Source organism: Macrosteles quadrilineatus, unplaced genomic scaffold, assembly GCF_028750875.1.
Source record: "Macrosteles quadrilineatus isolate MER2022 unplaced genomic scaffold, UCM_ALF_1.0 Scaffold_2__2_contigs__length_208266976, whole genome shotgun sequence".
NCBI classification, from domain to species: domain Eukaryota; kingdom Metazoa; phylum Arthropoda; class Insecta; order Hemiptera; family Cicadellidae; genus Macrosteles; species Macrosteles quadrilineatus.
The window spans coordinates 189,888,744-189,909,022 of NW_026542595.1; the positions used below are offsets into that span (position 1 = coordinate 189,888,744).

General features: G+C 35.2%; 1 protein-coding gene across 1 annotated transcript in view; it reads right to left on the minus strand.

Annotated features, from left to right (window-relative positions):
* Window positions 1–20,279, minus strand: part of LOC128985229 (thrombospondin type-1 domain-containing protein 7A-like) — an 82,219-nt gene that overhangs the window by 19,596 nt on the left and 42,344 nt on the right. The window contains exons 6-7 of the mRNA XM_054404618.1: window positions 8,275–8,410; window positions 332–456 (exon numbers count right to left, since the gene is read on the minus strand). Of these exons, the coding sequence (XP_054260593.1) occupies window positions 332–456; window positions 8,275–8,410 (261 nt within the window). The remainder of the gene's footprint in view (window positions 1–331; window positions 457–8,274; window positions 8,411–20,279) is intronic.

The following is a 20,279-nucleotide window of genomic DNA, read 5'->3' on the forward strand; positions in this document are numbered from 1 at the left end:
AATATTAGATTTTTTACAAACACGATATTCTCAACATTCACACATACATCTCAGGCACTGGAAAAATTTAGGCTCGGTAAAAATAATAAGACTTTGAGGGTATTGAAAGTGAGTAAGTGGGTTTGAAATTGATCTTGTTATGTATTCAGAGTTCAAGGATGTACCTAACTTAATTTTATTGCAAAAGAGTTAGGATTGTCTGACAAGGTAGCCTATGTTTAACCATTATTTGTCATATTAACGCAATCCTGGGGCTATGAAAATTAATTTGAAATACCACACCCTCATCAGTACCGGTAAACAGTTCAACAGAGAAATGTTTTCAACTAACTTGTGAGAGCAGAGAGGTAGGTTTGAAGTGGTGGACTTAGTCTCTATCAAGTGAGGACATGGTTGACCTTGTCCCTCGTGGAGTCGTAGAACTTCTCGCTTTCGTTCTGTGATCTCTGCCCAAACCTGCAACCAATAGAAACATTCTTACAATTATTTTTTCAAGGTATGTTTCTATTCACGTTTACAGGCCCAAGGTTGTTGTAACAATAAGGGTAACAGATAAGTATGGTACAGATGAAACATGCTTATGGGACTACTGTGCACTTTCAGCTCTGGTATTTTGGGGTGGAAGTATACTTGTAACGAGCAAGGAAGAGCTAGAATGGCGAGTGCTATGCGGAAATGCCTATCCCAATGGGCACAGGGTCTTCCTTCAACATGAGCAATGTAGTACATGACAGTGAGGGGAGCCGGAATTTTGCCCTAGATACAAGCACTAGTTTGAGATACTAGTTAAGTGTACATTGAATGTATCCTGTGTTCCCTACTTCTCTAGCAAGTAGTTCCCTACTCTACCAGGCTGGTAGAGATGTTAAACAAAAACTTGTGCTACAAGGAATGTTGCTTTAAGCAGGTTAAGAATTTTGATCCAGGAAACAGTTTGCGAAGTTTCAAAGTTTTGGGAAAAATAGAGAAGCTGGAGCCCAAGTTTTTTGGTAAGGGTAAGGTTTGGATTATGGATTATTATTTTTTTTCAGTTTGAGGTTAATTCTTGAGCCATGTCTCCTCAATGTTTTTGTCGGCGAATCTTACCCCTCAATATTAGCCATTTAATATTTTCCACCACAACGTTACAGATTAAATACATGATAAACTTATATGTTTCCTAGGGACCAATGTAACAGCTTTAACAAGGGGATCATCAGCATCTTCCCCTTTAAAGAAAACTTACGGCATAAATAACCAGCACAGTAATTTAAAAAAAATGGCAACATACTTTTATGTACCATAGTTATTCATAAAAATCTTCTTTAAAAAAGTTTGAAATTATAAAACACCAGTGTTTTGTGTTAACTTAAGTGTGACACATTGTCAAAGTACACACACTGCCCAACGAGGAATATTGATGAAACTGAGTTGGCGTTGTTGTATTAGAACAAGAGTGACAGAGAGACAAATAGAAGTTGGCTGGCAGGAGCATACTGATGAGCAGCTAATCTTACAACTGCAAGAGTGTGTGTGTGTGAGAGAGAGAGAATCAGTCGTAGCAGATTGCATCGAATGTAAAGTTAGGAGATAGCAGTTTTGCCTTTTAAGTAAGTACACCTTCATGTATATTGAACCACCGACCAAGATTATTGGATAGGTTAGTTCTGAAAAAGATTGATTCCAAATCCTGACCCAGTTGCCACAAGTTATATATCACACTTAATTGACTGATTGTAGTAAACATTTATCATAGAAAATCCTCTTCTTAATTACGAGTATTTATTGGTAAACCCCACCAGCCCACCAGAGTATTCTTTTTGCAGAACTGTGTCATAACAAAATACTCATGGTCAAAGAAGAATATCCTTTCAAGATTGGAGCATTGTAGAAATAATATGTAAATTGCTATGGTCAATGTCTTATATTTTCACTGTGTTTATAGTACAGTATAACAAAAATACACATAATAATGACAACCATAAAGAATCCAGTAGACAAATTTAAAAATAAATATTTTAATTTGGTCATAAACTTCATCATTAATTATTTTACTAATTGGTTCTTGTCATAAAATAATATCAACTCCTAAATTATTAATGCCATTTTTTTATATTTCACAAACCGAACCTCAAGTTTCACCTTTGTACTTTATTTTTTAACATACCTAGCCCAACTTTAAAAAATTTCCTTGTTAAGATGTTTTTTGAAAAAATGTCTGAGTATAAAATTCATGAAGCTATAGTGGTTTTTTAGACAAATTGTAGAAACATATAGGTAAGATTTTTCAGATTTTAGACTGATACAAATTTGATTTCAAATCTTTTACAATAAAATTATTTGTGGAAGAAAACCTTTATTTTCGACCATTGGAAAATATATGGTTTTTCATTTAACTCCCATGAAACAATATACTGGGACCCACGTGCTTTTTAATCCATCTAGTTTTAAAAGCAAATAATAATAATAATAAATTAAATATTTCAAAAATATAATAAAATAGTGTGATAACCCCTAAATATATCTACTAAACACCTGCCACATAGGTGTCACATTACCAATACAAAAACCTCACTTTATTAACCACTTCCGTTTTATCGTTCAACACAATCTGAGGATGACGAATGAACGATTAAACCACGAGTTACAAGGTTGACAGCATTTCAGAGGGAATAGCAGACAATGCAAATCACACTAATGCGAACAAACAGCAAACGTAAACAAACGGGAATGCAAACATGTGCGCCACCGATGTAGCAGATTCATCTCAATCACACTTGAATTACCATGTGTCAGCACACCGTTTGTGTGGGGTCGGGAGTCCTGACGAGGAAAATAGGCGTAAAGGTAACTAAAAATAAAATGTTTACGAAATAAACTGAAGGACAAATTTAAGAATTAGTAATCCTTCCAGTTTTAGGGATTATTAGTTGATTTAATTGACGGTTTACCTATTTTTTACTAAAATATTTTGCTATCTTATAAAAATAATATCCGTATAAAACATGTTTTCAGTGGACGCGGATATTTAACATTAATATATGGTCAAACTTCCAAATTACTGCTTTGTAAATAAAAAGTGACTGAAGTAGAATTCAGAAAGATGTTTGTAACAGATTCTAAGTATTCTAACCTTTTAACGTTCTGCTCTGATACAAAAGCTTTCATTGTCTTGTAGTTTGAAACCATTGTTATACTGAATCTAACTATGTAGAAAAAATATATGTTAAGAAGAGGAAAGCTGTCACTGTGACCCCTCTCTGTGTTGCACAACATGAGGAATAATTTCTGAGAGTTCTTTTAACAAATATAATCCACAATAGAATTTGAAGCATTACAATGATTTATTGAATTACTGATAATCTAAAAAGAATAATCACATGCTTGGGTGGATAGAATTTATACAGATTAATGAAACAAAATTTGTCTAAATTGATTTTTAGAGTTAGGGTATATGGACACTTCTTTCAATTACTGTATTTAGTTACCTAATTTAAAGGTATTTAAGTTAACCTAACATATTTTCACATTTAAAATAAAACCCTGATATGAATTTTGTTAAAATTGTTTTAAAGCTTGTTATTTTAGGCTAGAAAACTGAAACTGTATACATATACAGTTCAATCTGCAGTAACAGTAAATATGTGAGAGAATTGGGGGTAAATGTAGGGAGGCAATGGGGGGGAGGGGGGGGGGTAGCCGCAGTCTCTAGGCACGTGTTACTGCAGGGAACCTACGCTCTCAATGTATCCTGCAGGTTTGTAGGTACAGTATGTAGTGCAGGTTTACAAGTGTAAATATTTTTATATAAAACCCACTGTAGTGGTATATATAAATTCAAATTGATTTAAAAAATTGAAATCTTACTACACATTGTCGACTGCTGCAGAACAAAGAATAAAATTACATTAAATTTTGCAAGCTTGTTTTAACCTAATTATGATAATTGTTTTATAGGTGGTTTCTTATAATATTAATTGACAATTTTATGGCTGTTAATGATATTAAATATAGCACTTGATTTTCCAAATTGAATTTCTTCCAAAATTTCTCGACTTGATGAGGAATTGTTCCTCTTGATCCAATGAGTAGTCCATATACTTCAAATTTAGATATTTTATATTTTTCCGAATAACATGGGATAGTTTTCTCATAAACTTTTTCTTCATGGACTTTCTGTGACTGATTTTCATTTGTCTCAAGACGAACTGTTGGGTCTATAATGAGACCGAAATCTTTCTCCTTGTCTATAACAATGATGTCACTTCGCCTCACAGAGCCCTCTTCTTCTATAGCCGTGACCTCTTCATAGACCTCGTAACTTTTCTTTCTGAATTGATCAGCTATGATTTTTCTGATCGTATGGTGGCGGACGACCATCCGCAGAAGACCACTAAACAGGCACTTTCCAGGGACGTGGGCAAGAGTTTTAAGAATAAATATCTCAGATACAGGACAATGCCTGCACTGGTTCCCGTCCCTGGATCTCCCATGAAGACTTCTAAGAGGAATAACGTCTCCAACCTTTGCAAGTATTGTTTGAACTCGGCTTCTGTGAGGCCACAACCTCTAGCCAAATTTTTATTGATCTTATTACATTCTTTGAAAAGAAGAATGATCCCATTAATGATCCCACATTTAAATCCTTACATTACAATCCCACTAATGATTTGGGGAAAAAATTTAAATTGGTTTATTATGGATTTTCCACTACAGTGGGCTTTCATATAGTTGGAGCTTATCTTTGAACTTTTATTTGTTGGACGATTTAATTAACTATTATGATTGTAAAAGAATATTCTTACACAGTTTTGTATCCTACACTGTAGACAGTTGTATCATAATTACTTAATGTATTGGTAAGTTTATTAAGATATAGGCTAGTCAGCAATTAAGGAGCCATATTTTGAAGAACAAATATTTCGCAATGTTAAGGTAAATGCACCAGTAGCTGACAGTGCTCCAGAAGCTGACAGTTTAAGTTCCTTTACAATATAATGTGGTCTCTTAAAAAATATTTACACATGATTGCATTGTTAGAAGAACATATGTTTATTCTTGATTTGTTTACAAACAAATCAGTGAAATTTAGCCCATACTCGCTGAATGGTGGTGGTTTGAAAGCGACCCTGTCTGTACACATCACATTTAGTCGATTCCCTTAATGAAATTGTTAAGAAGGTAAGTTGGGTTTTTTGTCATTTCGCTAAATTTCTTAAATAGTATTAATGATTAGACTCATTATTTTTATCAATTATACCTTTGTTGACAATTTCATGATAAAATTGGGGTGTTAGGGGTTTAGGATTTAAAATTATATCAATGTCAGGCTTTGGTACACAAAAGCCATACAAGTTCCACTAGCTGACAGGGGATATTTGCTACTTGCACAATATTAAATTGGTTTTACCCATCAAAATTTGCATGCTATTTATAATTTATGTGATCTCACATTTTTATAAAATGATTTTAATTTTTTAATTAATAAGCCAAATTATCTTAAAAAAATTTATATTTTTTTAATATATATAAAATACATATATTTTTTTAATGTAAATATTTTTTATTTTAAAATATGTAAAATAAATTTTCTTAATAACGTTTTACATGATTTTATAATTTAATTATTAAGTTAGATTTTATTCGTCTTATAAATTATAAAACCCTTAGGTTTAGCAGCTAGTACATTTATAGTTCCAGTGTCAGCTACTGGGACAACTGACAGTCAGCTACTGGTACAAGCACTTTTTTCACTGTCAGCCACTGGAACACGTACAAAGGTTGAATTAAGCTTAAAAATGTTATAAAATATATTTAAAAAACCCTTTTTGTATGACAAATTTGAAAACTACACTAAATTTAGAATCACATAAAATCCGTAATATCTCTTTAGTTCCTATTTATTCAAAACCACGGATTATTAAGTGCGTATAATTTCTTATACTGTCAGCTACTGGTGCGTTTACCTTATGTGAATATCCTGGAAGAATGACCAAATTAAAACCCTAAAATTTGGAAAAACCTAAATCCTAATCTACAATCTAAATATCCTAATTTTAGTGTCTGCCCTCAAAAATCAATGGCGACCATCACATACCACGCTAAATTCATATAAAAGGTTGAGTTCCACACAAAAGATGCTGAATGGAAATCAATTTCGAATCAACACTTCCATTCATCAGGTTCAATGTGAGAACTCTTTGTTGGGTTTTATTATGTTATCGAGCCTGCTGATGACAGCAGACTCTGGTTGGAATCAATTGCCTCCTATTTAGAGAGGTTTTTTACTTCGGTTTTTTAAGTTAACTACTTTCAAAATTATTGGGAAGAAGACAAAAAAAAAAAAAAAAAAACTAAACCTACTGTGCTTTAATTTTGTATCAAAATATGACTGATCAAATTTAAAAGAAAATCCCTACATTTTTTATTGTTTTTTATTTTTGTGTTCAACACTAAAATTTCCAATTGTTAGGTGGTTTTACTACATTCATTATTTGATTAAGTGGAATATTCTATACGTATTTGACTTGAATTTTGCAATCAATGATAGAAATAGTTACGGTTTGAATTTAAGATAAATAGACATTAAAGTAAAGTAAAAAGAAATAAATATTCTGTGTATATACATTTACCACGTTAAAATTAATTGGCCTAGTGTAGTAATACAAAGGTGGTGACGGAAACGGAAATAGACTGGACAGAAGATAAATTTTGGACTCCAGCAGGCCCACGGATAGTCTTTTGGATTCGATCTTGTTGAATTTTCTTAACAAAGTGTTTAAAAAAATTAAGAGTTAGATTTCCAACATAAAAATGAATAAATAAAGTAATTGCTAACATACAAGTTTTTAATTTGTTTGAAAGTAGAACAAAATTATAGGCCTAGTAAGGTGATGTTGGATTTAGATTCAGTGGTTACACAAAACACATTCTACAAAGTGGATGTCCATTTAAGCATTTCAAACATAAGGATGCATTAGCATTCTAAAATCAATAATGTCAGACTAAGTGGACCACAGAGAATGGTAGGCTAATTTGCGTGTAATCTTAACCGATTACGTATAGGATAAAGTGGGGTTGTAATGTGGAATAGTCTGTGCAAATGGTGAAATCTTATCCTTGAACAACGATGTTTGGATGAAGTGAGATTTGGTTACTCTATACATAAGTGTGAAGTGTTTTGCGTTTGTTAGTGAAATTTTATATTTAAACAAAGTTGTTGCATAAAAGTGGCAAGTTGTAACAACTTGTGACAAGTGGTAAGTTGTGCATTGTGAAATACACTGTATCCATGACTAAGATCTTGTATTTCAAGATAATAACTTTGTAGTAAATGGTATACCTAATGGGTTTCTTGATAACATATACCAGCAGGTTAGCGTCTAGGAAATATTTTACTGGATCATTCGACACCAACTGTTGGCCAACAGTTTTATGCTTACAGGTTGCTTTTTACTTCACAAAAGAAGGCGGTGAAGATAATTTGTAGTGTGAATAGAAGAACACATTGTAAGCCCCTTTTTGTGAGTCTTAACATTCTCACATTTCCATCTTTGTATGTTTTGGCAAATTTGTTTTATGTAAAAGAAAACATTTCTCACTTTGAAAGATATCTGATGTGCACAACTATTGTACTAGATCTAAAGATAATCTGTCTACACTAAGGCATAAATAAGTATACAGCCACTCAAAATAGTTTTTAGTACCAAGGTGTTAAAATATACAATTTCTTGCCTGCATCCATCAAAAACCTGTGCGTTTTAAAATTCAAACAAGTTTTAAAAACCACTCTAACCCAGGTTTGCCTGTACAAACATGAAGAGTACTTTGGTTTAGAGTTTTAGTTATTTTAGTTGCTAGAGCCATCTTTATTGTTTTGTTTTTCTTTTGACGATTGTCATGAACTTTGTACATAGTATTAACGACAATAAATCATTTAATTTCATTTCAACTATTAATAATGAACTGAAAAAGGCCAACGCAACGTCATCAAGTGATCATAGGGTGGGTTGAGTCTTTCAATGGACTCAGTTCATGGTTTGGACAAAATTGTTTTGGCCAATTTTACCTAATCAATTTTAAGGTTACACATTTTTGTTTTCTTCACAATTATGAATATCTTCTGAGATTTGTGAATGGAGCTAGACTAGATCTATCTTTATGCTCTGGACCTAGGCCTATATTTAGGCTACCTATAGACAAGCTATAGTAGATTGACAACAGAAAGGTTTATTGTATTGTAACCTAGATATTATAAGGTAAAACAGGGATAGTTTGTAGTGTGAGGTATCTTACATTGCCAGTGGCGTCCACACAGCCCTCCTGTACAACGGCCCAGTCTCCCCACTCACTGACACTGCAGTCCTGAGCTAGGATACAGGCTCTCTCTCGGGGTGGTAGCGACGTCTCGCCCTTCTCCTTTGTACACATACTGTAACAGAAACATTACATTAATTACCTACCAACTGAGATGAGAACCCAACTGGGTGTATTTGAACCAAAAATGAGTGAAGGATGAGTGTAGAATGGTGTGAGTAGTTACTACTAACAAAGACAAGGCCAAGCTGTTTTTTTAGTGGTGACTATTTGTTTAAAAAGCGAAATGATTAAGGAGAGCTAGAGCCAGTTTTGAGCCATTAACAAGTTTTGAATTTGATTATGATTTAACTGGAAACCTTTTGATTACTGGGCAAATACTAGAAACTTTGAACTACCCAGATCAATGTAACTTATGTGTATAATAAATCCCTAGTTGAATATGTCTACTGAAATTTTCACACAAGTTACACAGTAAAGTATTATTTTTAACAAGTGACAAATTCTATAAGTTAGAAAGCATAGTTTAGCCAGATTTACAAGAGTTAACTTAATCGCTGCCATTAAATATTTGGCTAAAGACACAGTTTTAATTATTCAATGAAATAATAGGCAGAACTTAGATGTCAACTTGAATTGGTTAGTAACCAAGACCAAACCCTCAAAAAAATCCTAAAATAGCCAATAGCCTACAATTAAGTAGGCATAACATAGTTAAAAATAAAGACAAGTTATTTTCCACAAATTTGCTTGGTAGACTAACTTAATTAACTTCTTTAACATGTAAACACAGTTTCAATACACTTCATAACTTTAACAGAAAATAATTTTTTTATATACGGGGTGTCCCACGAAGGGGTTTAAACGTTTGATTTTATATTACGTGCCCATTCATGTATCGAACTTTTTTAAACTTTACACAGTTTAAGAAGTAGGATATAAAAATATTCTGGAAAAATTTCAACTCCCTAACCTTAGTAGAAACAAAATGGCGGCATATTGAAAAACGATGCTTTAATAACATTAAAGAAGGTATTTTTGGTTTTATAAAATATTTTTATTGTTACTTTCCAGGGCAATATGACTCAAATAAAAAAAAAAAAAAAAAAAAAAAAAACTAGAACATAGCCTAATGGAAAACCTTAATGTCCAAAATTATTCAAACTGTAACCCATCCACAGCAACACACTGACAACAGCGCGTAACAAATTATTCGTAAGCTCTTACAAAGAATCCCTGCGGTATCCGGATAAGTTCCTCTTCTATTGATCGTTTTAGTTCCCCATCATTATTAAAGCTATGGGTATATACTTGTTCCTTCAAGAAACCCCATAAAAGATGTCGTAAACAGTTAAATCAGGTGATCGGGGTGACCAATCTAAAAAATCATTTCCACGACCAATCCAACGGCCATGAAGGTTGCCATTTAGTAATTGCTTGACAGGATTTGCGAAATGAGGTGGTGCACCATTTTGTTGAAAGATTGCTTGATTAATTTCTGGTATCGTCAAATGGGGCAAGACCTGTTCATTTAAAACTCATTTTACAATCAAACAGCTGTTCTTCAACAATGAGCGTTAGAACCGCAACGTAGTAAACAAATCAGATAATAAATCATGAAAGTAGTTTTTATAGGAAGCAAATTGGAAATTTTTTTAATATGCCGCCATTTTGTTTCTACTAAAGTTAGGGAGTTGAAAATTTTCCAGAATATTTTTAGAACCTACTTTGTAAACTGTGTAAAGTTTAAAAAAGTTCGGTGCATGAATGGGCACGTAATATAAAATCAAACGTTTAAACCCCTTCGTGGGACACCCTATATAAAAAATACCACTGTCTATTTTGGATTTCCTAAAGTTAAAAGTCTAGTCTAAACTTAACTGTATCCCAAAATATATTACACCAAGCAAAGACACTGACACAGTTTAAGCATCAGCTTGTTCGCTTTTATGTATATTGACACTGCTTATTAAGGCCTAATTAATAGCTTACGTCAGAAGCGATCTTAGGAGCTTCCTTCCAACTTTGTAGCTAATTATAGGTTTGATATGGCAGTAAGTTTACACGGTCTAAAATTGTCTAAGGCTACAAAAAACAGCCTTATTTTATGCATCAGGGTATCAATTTTTCTAAACTAATGGCGTCACACAAACTGATATATTGTCTAACAGAATGGCGCTTTACTCAACATAAAATATCAAGATAAATGTTTCAGCATAACATTACATGGGTCCAGCACACTGCCCGAGCTATCTTGACCGAATACTATCATTTATCATCGTGTACCTACCTAACTTACTATAATGTTTGAAAAGAAAACAATGTCGATTTATTTCAGTTAGGCTTTAGAAATAGTCTGGTAAAAGTTAACGACACACACGTCACCCTAAAAACCCACTTCCTAAAATAGGTCTAAAAATTAGTCTTTTCATTTCTTGAATCAATAAGAATATAAAACACTTTGGTATACTAAATCATTTGCTATTTTAAGCTCTTTAAAAAGGTCTAGAGAAAAATTTGGAAATTTTGTGTTTTGAGGGTCAAAAATGAAACCCTAATTTTTACCCCATAAAACCCCCCGTAAAACCCCGTTCCCATTGTCCGATCACGCTGGTTCGCGAACTCAAGCAGTTTATTCCGCCTTACACCTTTAAACCAAATTACATCAAACTCGGACAAAAAATACTCAAGTTATCGCGTTCACGGACGTATATAAAAATTTGAACGAATGGTGTTTTTGGCCTCTGGGGACTTCAAAATGAAAAAAGTAAATCGGCCGCGGGTCTAGGTCTTACCGTGCCACATACGGTAATAGCTACCTCCCTATAAGGAAATTTGCTAAAAGCCAAAATTGGTTGTAAATAAAAATTGAGTTTCCTATATCGCTTTTACAATCGAAATAAACTATACCGAGCCATGGCTCGGCCTTCCGGTACTATATATTTTAAATATGGCGTAACTAATTATCAAAGCAATATAGGTGACTAATTTCAATTGTTGCTAGACCAATCCCCAATTTTATTATTTAATTTATCTTGGTCCAAACAAACGTGCATAGCTAAGCAAGCTTTTCCTGGGGACATAATCATAGAAAGAATGGATTTTTAAGCTAGGCGCCCACCGGGCAACCCAGCGGGTGACGCGACGCGACGCGGCAAGGCGCGACGCGGAGAAAAGCTTCCGTCCGCTTCTCCAGGGTTCGCGCCTTTTACAATTCTTCTAGTTATAATAAAATTAGAATTGTTCTCAATTGTTTTAATTACTGAAACAAATCAAGCTTAGAAACAATTAAACATTGTACGGTTCAACCTTTGTGGAAATTAGACCGTTCGAACTAAATCACAGAAAAAATCCATTCTTTTTTGAATGTAGCAATTTCATCATTGTTTTATTCTAGAAAACTTACAAAAAAAAAAACATAAATCAACTGTCAAAATTATACAATTAAAATACAGCTGATGTTCAGATTTATAAAATATTAAGTATAAGTCCAGTCAAACATGAGCGTCGATCATAACTTCATCAGTCATTTTCACATACTCCCACCTTGAGGAACGTAAGGTAACTTGTTCCTCAACACAAGGTTTTTATTGGAGAAACCGTTTTGGTTGTTTAACCATCCGTCCACTTCTAGTCACAGTTTTCTTATCTATCACATTATTATCCTGCTTCGTTTTGTTCTTAATTTTTTCATTTTTCAGGAACTCTTCTTTCTCACAATTTTGTATTTCAAGAGGGTAAATTTTTTGGATAGTTCGCAAAATTATTCCTGAATTCATCTTGAGTTTTGCTAGACGAATTTTACCATCTCTACCCGGTATGAGTTCTTTTACAACTGCCAAAGGCCAATTTAGACGTCTTTTGTCGTCCGTCTCCACAATGACAACTTCTCCAACTTGTATGTCCCTTGTTGACCTTTTCGACTTCATCATTAGTGCTCCCAAATACTCGCTCCGAAATCTCTTTCTCAGATCTTCTTTTAACTTTTGGCAGTACCGGACCCTGCGGTTCAACTCTCCGTGATTAATTTTGTCCACATCAGGTGTTCCAGTTTCTTTAATGTCAGTCAAGAACATTGCTGGAGTCAAAGGTATCAAGTCATTCACTTCGTTAGAGATGTATGTGAGGGGACGTGCATTTAAAACTGATTCACAGTCACAAAGGATGGTCTGGAATTCTTCATAAGTCAAACTTGAGTTGCCCAAACATTTCCGAAGAAGTTGCTTCATCATTCTTATCAATCTCTCCCACCAGCCACCCCACCAAGGTGATGAAGGGGGATTGAATTTCCATTTAATTCGCTGGACCGAACTGTACTCCTGGATTTTATCCCAGTCAACTTGTGTAAAGGCATTGTTTGCGCCAACAAAGTTGGTCGCGTTGTCGCTGTATACAATTGAGGGTCTGCCTCTTCTAGCTATGAATCTTCTCAAAGCCTGTAGAAATGCTTTAGTTGACAAACCTGAAACTAGTTCTAAATGAAGTGCGCGATAAACAGCACAGGTAAAAAGACATATCCAAGCCTTCTGACCATTTCGCAAATATATTGGTCCTGCAAAATCGACACCACTAATTTGAAATACTGCAGCATCTTTTACTCTGTCTTCTGGAAGACCAATGGGCCCAGTTTGTAGACTTTTCCCTTTGTATCTTAGACACTTCACACAAGACGATATTACAGATTTTACTGTTTTTCGCCCACTTAATATCCAATAGTCTTCACGCAAAATGCTTAATAAATACTGAACTCCTGCGTGACAAGCCTTGATATGCTTAGAGCGTATTAACATTTGCACAACAGGATGTTTCGATGGTAGTACTATTGGTGTCCTGAAGTTTTCGTGGTCTTTTCTGTCAGTAAGCTTCGACTTTACACGAATCAAACCATTCTTATCTTCAAAAGGACATAATGTTGCAAGTTTAGCATCTTTCAGTCCACAAAAACTCTCTTTCTGGACTAGTTTCCAAACATTGGCTTCAGCTTTTTCTATTTCTTCCAGGGTTAAGGAACCATTTACTTTTTCACTTCTACGGCAATTATTATAAAATCTATTAATCCATGCTACCATACGCACGATCTTTTCAAAATTGCTGAAGTATTTATAATACCAGCCTGACTTAGTATCTTCAGCATTCGTACAAACTGATACGATTCCTTTCTTCTTTTCACTGTGGATTTCTTCGTCGTTGTAAATCATTTTAACTTTTGGCCATTCTTCTGGAGGCTGTCTTAGCCACTGAGGGCCCTCCCACCATTTACAATCAACTAGATCCTTAGCCGAGCATCCTCTACTAGCTACATCAGCGGGGTTTAGGTTTCCAGGTACATACCTCCATGAGTCTTTACAAGATAATGACCTTATTTCTTGACATCTATTCCAAACAAAAGTAGCCCAATTGTCTTCTCGTTGAATCCAAGATATGACTGTGGTTGAATCGCTCCAAAAATGTGTTTCTAAATCAGAGATATTAAGACTATCGAAGATTGACCTTCCAATTCTGGCTCCAATTGTGGCTGCTAGTAGTTCCAGTCGAGGGATTGACAGGTCTTTCACTGGTGCTACTCGTGACTTTGCTGCTACAAAATGAAGATTGACTGATCCATTGGCCTCAGTCCTTAGAAATGCGACAGTAGCATATGCAAATTTACTAGCGTCACAAAATATATGCAAACTAAAAGTACCATCCTCCCCAGCGAAAAAACGAGGGATGTTAATCTCACTTAAATATCCCAGATCTCTGAACCATTTCAGAAAGTCACATCTTATGTCATCTGAAACCTCTTGATCCCATTGGAATTTCATGGACCAAGTCCTTTGCAATAGAATCTTAGGGAGCAGTGTTACTGGGGAAGAAATCCCAACAACATCATAAACTTTGTGAGTAATAGAAAGCATTTTACGCTTTGTAACTACTTGCAAGTCAACTGATTTGAGAAAATCAACATTAAGTTTAAGCACGTCAGTTCTCTTGTCCCACAGCATACCTAATACAGCAACAGGTTGAGTAGTAGGTGAGAGAGTTTTGTCAGTAAACTCCCACCCTCTAAGTTCAAATTTCCCATCTAAAAATAAACTAGTTGCTTGGGAAATGAAATCATTCAGTTCACTTTCAGAGCTCACACTTGTTACACAATTGTCGACATAGAAACTATGCATGAGCTGTTCGACATAAGGCTTGGAATATCCATTTCCCCTTATAGCAAAACTTAAATGATAGTTAATGGTAACTGCCAGTAAAAATGGACTGCAGGTCACACCAAAAACTACTCTTTTGTGTCTATAAATTTTGAGGTTTCCATCATCATCATACCACAAAAATCTTAGGAAATCTCTATCGGACTTAGACAAACTGATTTGCAAAAAAGCTTTCTTAATGTCAGAAATTACACCTATTTCTTTTAATCTGAAGCGAAACAGAATGGAAGGAATTAATTCAATCAAATTAGATCCTTTACTGAGACAGTCATTCAATGAAGGTTGATTATACTCCTTAGCGGATGCATCAAAGACAGGTCTTACCTTTGTTGTACTGTTTTCCTTGTAGACGGGCCGATGAGGCAAATAATGTCCCAACTTACCAAAGTCAGCGGTGTATGGGACTTCTTCAATTATACCTTCTTGTTCCCATTCTTTGAACGTGGCATCATAAACATCATATGTTTTCTTTTCCTGGAGTTTTTTCACTGTTGATTCAAGTCTCTTGACCGCTATGTTGACATTGGTCGGCAAGGGTGGATGGCCTTCTCTCCAAAGTAAAGGCACCTCATAACGTCCCTCATCATTGATCTGAACAGATTTGTTGAAAAACTCTGTAGCTTCAACTTCTTCTTCAATCTTGTTCTTCCTTGAATTCGGATCTTCAATACCAATGACATCTAATTCCCATAGCTGTGAGATTGGTTTGTCCTTCAGCAACATTGTATGAGTAGTCATGACGTTAGGGGAGTCTGTAGATACCACTGCTGTAGATGGAGTCTTTCCTAACAAGGTCCATCCTAACAAGGTTCTTACTGCAACGAGACCTGAACTCAAAATTATTCGCTCATCCATTAAAAGTTTTCCAGCGACATCTGCACCAATCAAAATATCAATTGGCCCTGAATGAGTATCAGAAATTGTTACCCCTAACTCCTGTAACTCCTTCATCCAATTCCCCAGTCCCGCAACGGGTAAAGCATTGCATATTTTTATTTTATCTAGAACTTCAAAATTGCAAGCGTAGTTGGTCTCTGGGTTACTAAGTCTGACTCTATAACAAGTGTGTTCTTCAACTTCACTACTAACTCCACCGAACAGTGAATGTTGTAGCCTCTCTTTTCGAATGGCTTTATACTTCATTTCTTTTGCAAGTTTCTGAGATATATAGGATCGCTGCGATCCTGTGTCAATTAGCGCTCGCACAAACTTAACCTTATCATCGCTTTTGATGCATACACTTAGCGTTTGCAATAAGACCTCTGATCTGGTATTAGCAGATAATGAATTTTCAACTTGGGCTTCAGAGGCTTTATTGCCACTGCCATCTTGCTTAGGCCTAACTCCCTGCCTACACATTAAAGGGACATGTCTTCCACCGCAAATGTTGCATTGCAATTTGGCTTTGCAATATTTGGCTAGATGTTTTGGTTTCAAACATAAATAGCAAAATCCCCTTTTCTTAAGAATATTTGACTTTTCATCATAGGAGAGTTTTCTAGCACTAAAGCAATTCTCACTACCATGTGAACCTTCACAAAATATACATTTCAGAGTTGATTTAGACGGTACATCAACTAAGTCTGAAGCGGATGGAATTCTAGAGTCATTAGTTGTACTAGGTGAATTTAAGTTTGGTCTTCCTACTGATTTACCCGTACTTTGTGTCAAATTTGATTTATTCCTAATAGAACCGCTCCTATGCTGACTTACCGACTGACAAGATTCAAAGCCATCCATAGCTAGTCTTATTCTTTCTTCTGATTCAACTTCACCTTTTAGAAAGAGAACAAGGGACTCTAACTTTGTTTTAAGATCTATAGGTTTATCCCCTGAACTACAAAGTGATCTTTGCCATGCCCTAAGACGTTCCTCAGAGAGACATGACTCAACTAAGGGGTACAGTAAGGCTGCACACTTTTCAGTAGTTACCCCCAAAGTATCTAAAGCTCTAAGTTGTGTTTCAATCCTATCATACAAAGTTGAAATGGGAATCTTTTCAATAGAGTTTTGAAAAGTTATTTTCAAAAGTTCCCTAACATAGATTTCCGTTTGTAAGTCTTCTCTCCCAAACCTGGACTTCAGACATTCAATTACTTTGGGGTAATTGTCAGCTATAGGGGGGAAACTAGTGACTATTTCCCTAGCCCTAGATTTGGGTTCAGTAGCTTGAATAAGATATTGAAATTTATCTTCATCTTTAAGTTCAGAGTCTAAATGAATCTTTTGGAATTGGCTCCAAAAGTGTAGCCAATTTTTCAAATTTCCATCAAATTTAACAAACTCGATTTTAGGAAGTTTTATTCTAGCTTTTGAGGTATTCGGTTTACTTGAACATGATTTACTACAACTTGAAGCTACATCCTCATTAGATTTCAAAGTCAAACTGTCAAATTTAGCTTTTATCAGAAAGAACTTATTTAAATACTCATCCGATCCGCTGAGTTCTTCGGTGAGTTGCTCCTCCGGACAGTCTGATTCGAGAAGTTTTTCCAGTAGCTTATCATTGAGTTCATTAAGTTGGTCGTTCTTTTTCTCTAATAGTTTCATACTTGCTTCGATTTCAGGGTAATCATGGTCGTTGGAATTCAATCTGTCCAAGATACTTTGCGAAAGAGTTGTAAACGATCTCCGAATTACCGTTCTCTGTTTCTTAAGTCGATTTATTTCGATCATTTCTTGTCCTGTCACGGTCGCCATGTTTTACAATTCTTCTAGTTATAATAAAATTAGAATTGTTCTCAATTGTTTTAATTACTGAAACAAATCAAGCTTAGAAACAATTAAACATTGTACGGTTCAACCTTTGTGGAAATTAGACCGTTCGAACTAAATCACAGAAAAAATCCATTCTTTTTTGAATGTAGCAATTTCATCATTGTTTTATTCTAGAAAACTTACAAAAAAAAAAACATAAATCAACTGTCAAAATTATACAATTAAAATACAGCTGATGTTCAGATTTATAAAATATTAAGTATAAGTCCAGTCAAACATGAGCGTCGATCATAACTTCATCAGTCATTTTCACAGCGCCCACCAAGCAACTCTAGCGGAAGCGCGGGGCAGCGCGAAGAATTATTCTTTTGGAGGGGATGCACAGTGCACTTCGATTCGGACCCGAACACTCCCGAAGGGCTCACGATACTTTCCGAAAACACCCGAATGAGCGGCAGACGAGGGGCAGACGCCGTTTCCGTGCCGCTACCCCGCGCCCACCAGGCAACTCAACGGAGGCGCGGCAACACGAGAGAAAGAAATTCCCCACCGAATTCTCACTGCCGGATTCGAGAGGAAGTTTTTTTTCCGCGCCGCGTTGCGCCACCCGCTGGGTTGCTAGGTGGGCGTCAGTCCATAAGATAACATGGCACGGATACGTGGCAACTTTTTTCCACGGCGTCGCGCCGCGCCGCGTCACCCGCTGAGTTGCCCGGTGGGCGCCTAGCTTTACTCGTTCATCTATTTGGACATTATGAGTAAATGTACTAAGCCAATCAGAAGATTACATCTGCGTGATTTGGTTTTATGTAAACACATGTCAACTAATATGTAGACTACATTAAATAAAACGAGAACTGGAAATACCACCTGCACTCGTACAAAGGGATTGTCATTTCAACTATTTGAAAAACAATATCGTAACGTAGGGTAAAGCCAATTTTAAAAAGAAACTCTTTAAACAGAAAATTGGCTGTTAGTCTTGAAGATGAAAGGGCAAGGTAAAGTAGGACACTAAGGACCAAGACTCGAAACAAGCACTTTCGACTTAACAAGTCCTTCTACCTTGACCTACATCTACTTTATAACTATAGTATCAAGATAAATAAACGATATTTACTAAGATTTTTTATGTTCAGTTCAACCATTGTTAAAAAATAAATTACTTTAGCATTAACTTTTGTAAATTACTTTAAAATTAATTGCAATTTTATTGAGCTACCTACATTACGAATAACCTCGAAACGACGATGATCAATAACTTAGATCATTGTTCCTTACAAACTTAAGTTCAAAAGTAGTTTACCTACGACCGTTTTTTAAAGTAGACATTTCAGTTCAGTTCTTAGAATTGAAAAGTTTCACTTAACAGCTGTTTACTTTCATAACAGCGTAGTTTCATTTCATAACAGCATAGTTTTTCTCATAACAACACGGGTCACGGACCAATGAGGTTCAAGAATTGAGGGAAATGAAGTAAAATTGTAATGCTTCGAACGTCAACTAATCAGTTGATCAGCTGATCAGTTGACAACTTTAATTGTTGATCTTACTTGTTCCTGTTGATACTCGCGTATTCTTAACCTAAGTTGGTGGAAGTTAAAGGAAGGTAGATTAAACTGTTTTAAAAATGTCAGTTAAGCCCCGCGCGCACTAGTGAAAGTCACGAGTTGACGAGTTGAAGTTGACGAGATGGAAATGAGAGCACAAACTGCTTATATTCTATAATATTCGATGCTGAGATCTAACTGTAAATTAACTCTTTCACTATAATCATTCAGTTGTCAAAAAAAGAAAAAAATAAATGAAATATTTCCCTAATTGTACTTGATACAGTATTTATGGTAAGAATGCTGCTAGCAGAACCTACTACCTGAAAAAGGTAACTTATTATTTAACGAAGTTTTACAAACACGTAATTACATGAAATCAGCTGATTGTACAATAAGTCGTTGCATCACTTTCAGTGGCACTGACAATAAACGAAAACATAACCTCTCTAAGATGTTATGAGTAGTGATTGTTAGTAACTAAAAATCAGATTGTTAGTAATTAAAAAACGGTCGTAGGGAAAGTAGTGTACGCAACTCGCGTTAATAGTCTTTACGACACTCGTAGAAGTTTTTAAGGCACTCGCCAAGGCTCGTGCCTTAAATTTTCTACTCGTGTCGTAAATACTAACTTAACGCAATCGTTGCGTAAACTTCTATTAATTTACGATCAGATTTCTATATTAGCAAAATATATTATACTTTTTATAGCTTTCGGATGACCGATAAATATTAAAAAGTGTGTTAATTGCTATTTATTTTAATCCAAATATTGTACACGTCAGCTATGGATTCGGCACCAACGTGGAACCATAGATAAAACATACTCCCTTGGTGTTGGTTAGTTTGGTGGTACCAACATTAAAGTTATTTATGAGTGACGGTTTTCAGCACATTATAAAAACATAAACTACGACAAGTATGATGAGTAATGACAACGCTTTGGTATCGAAACCATTGCTATATACAATTCTTGGATTTCTTTGGTAGTATTTTCATCACTTACAAATTTATGAATCCACTCCATTAATAAATCTTGTTGAACACTCAGTACTTTGCGAAAAACCCAGTAATTCTTTAAGCAGAAAGTTAAAAGCGCAATAAAGTATTTAAGCTGGACCCAAAAGGAATTATAAGGGTGCGTGGTTCACCACTCCAGACCGGCGCGCGGTCTAGTGGTCTGACCGATATACCGATTGAATTGTTTCACAATCTTCCTCGCAAAGTTCTCGACCCGATGTTTTTACCTAGGTCGAACTCGGTTTAACCACCTACATTTACATCCTGTGGTATTCCACCATAGGTTTAACATACTTCGATGTAAATTTGTCATACAGATGGATTAGAAAAGACGATTTTAAGACGGTTCTGTTAGTTAAAAGTGTATTTTAATGTAGACTGATTATTTTTCTCGTATTTTACTAATATATAGACTTATTATAAACGGAAGCCAATGTTTTCCCTTTGATATAAAAAGAGACACCCAAACATAACCAAGAGTAGAGTGCTTTAGGAAAAA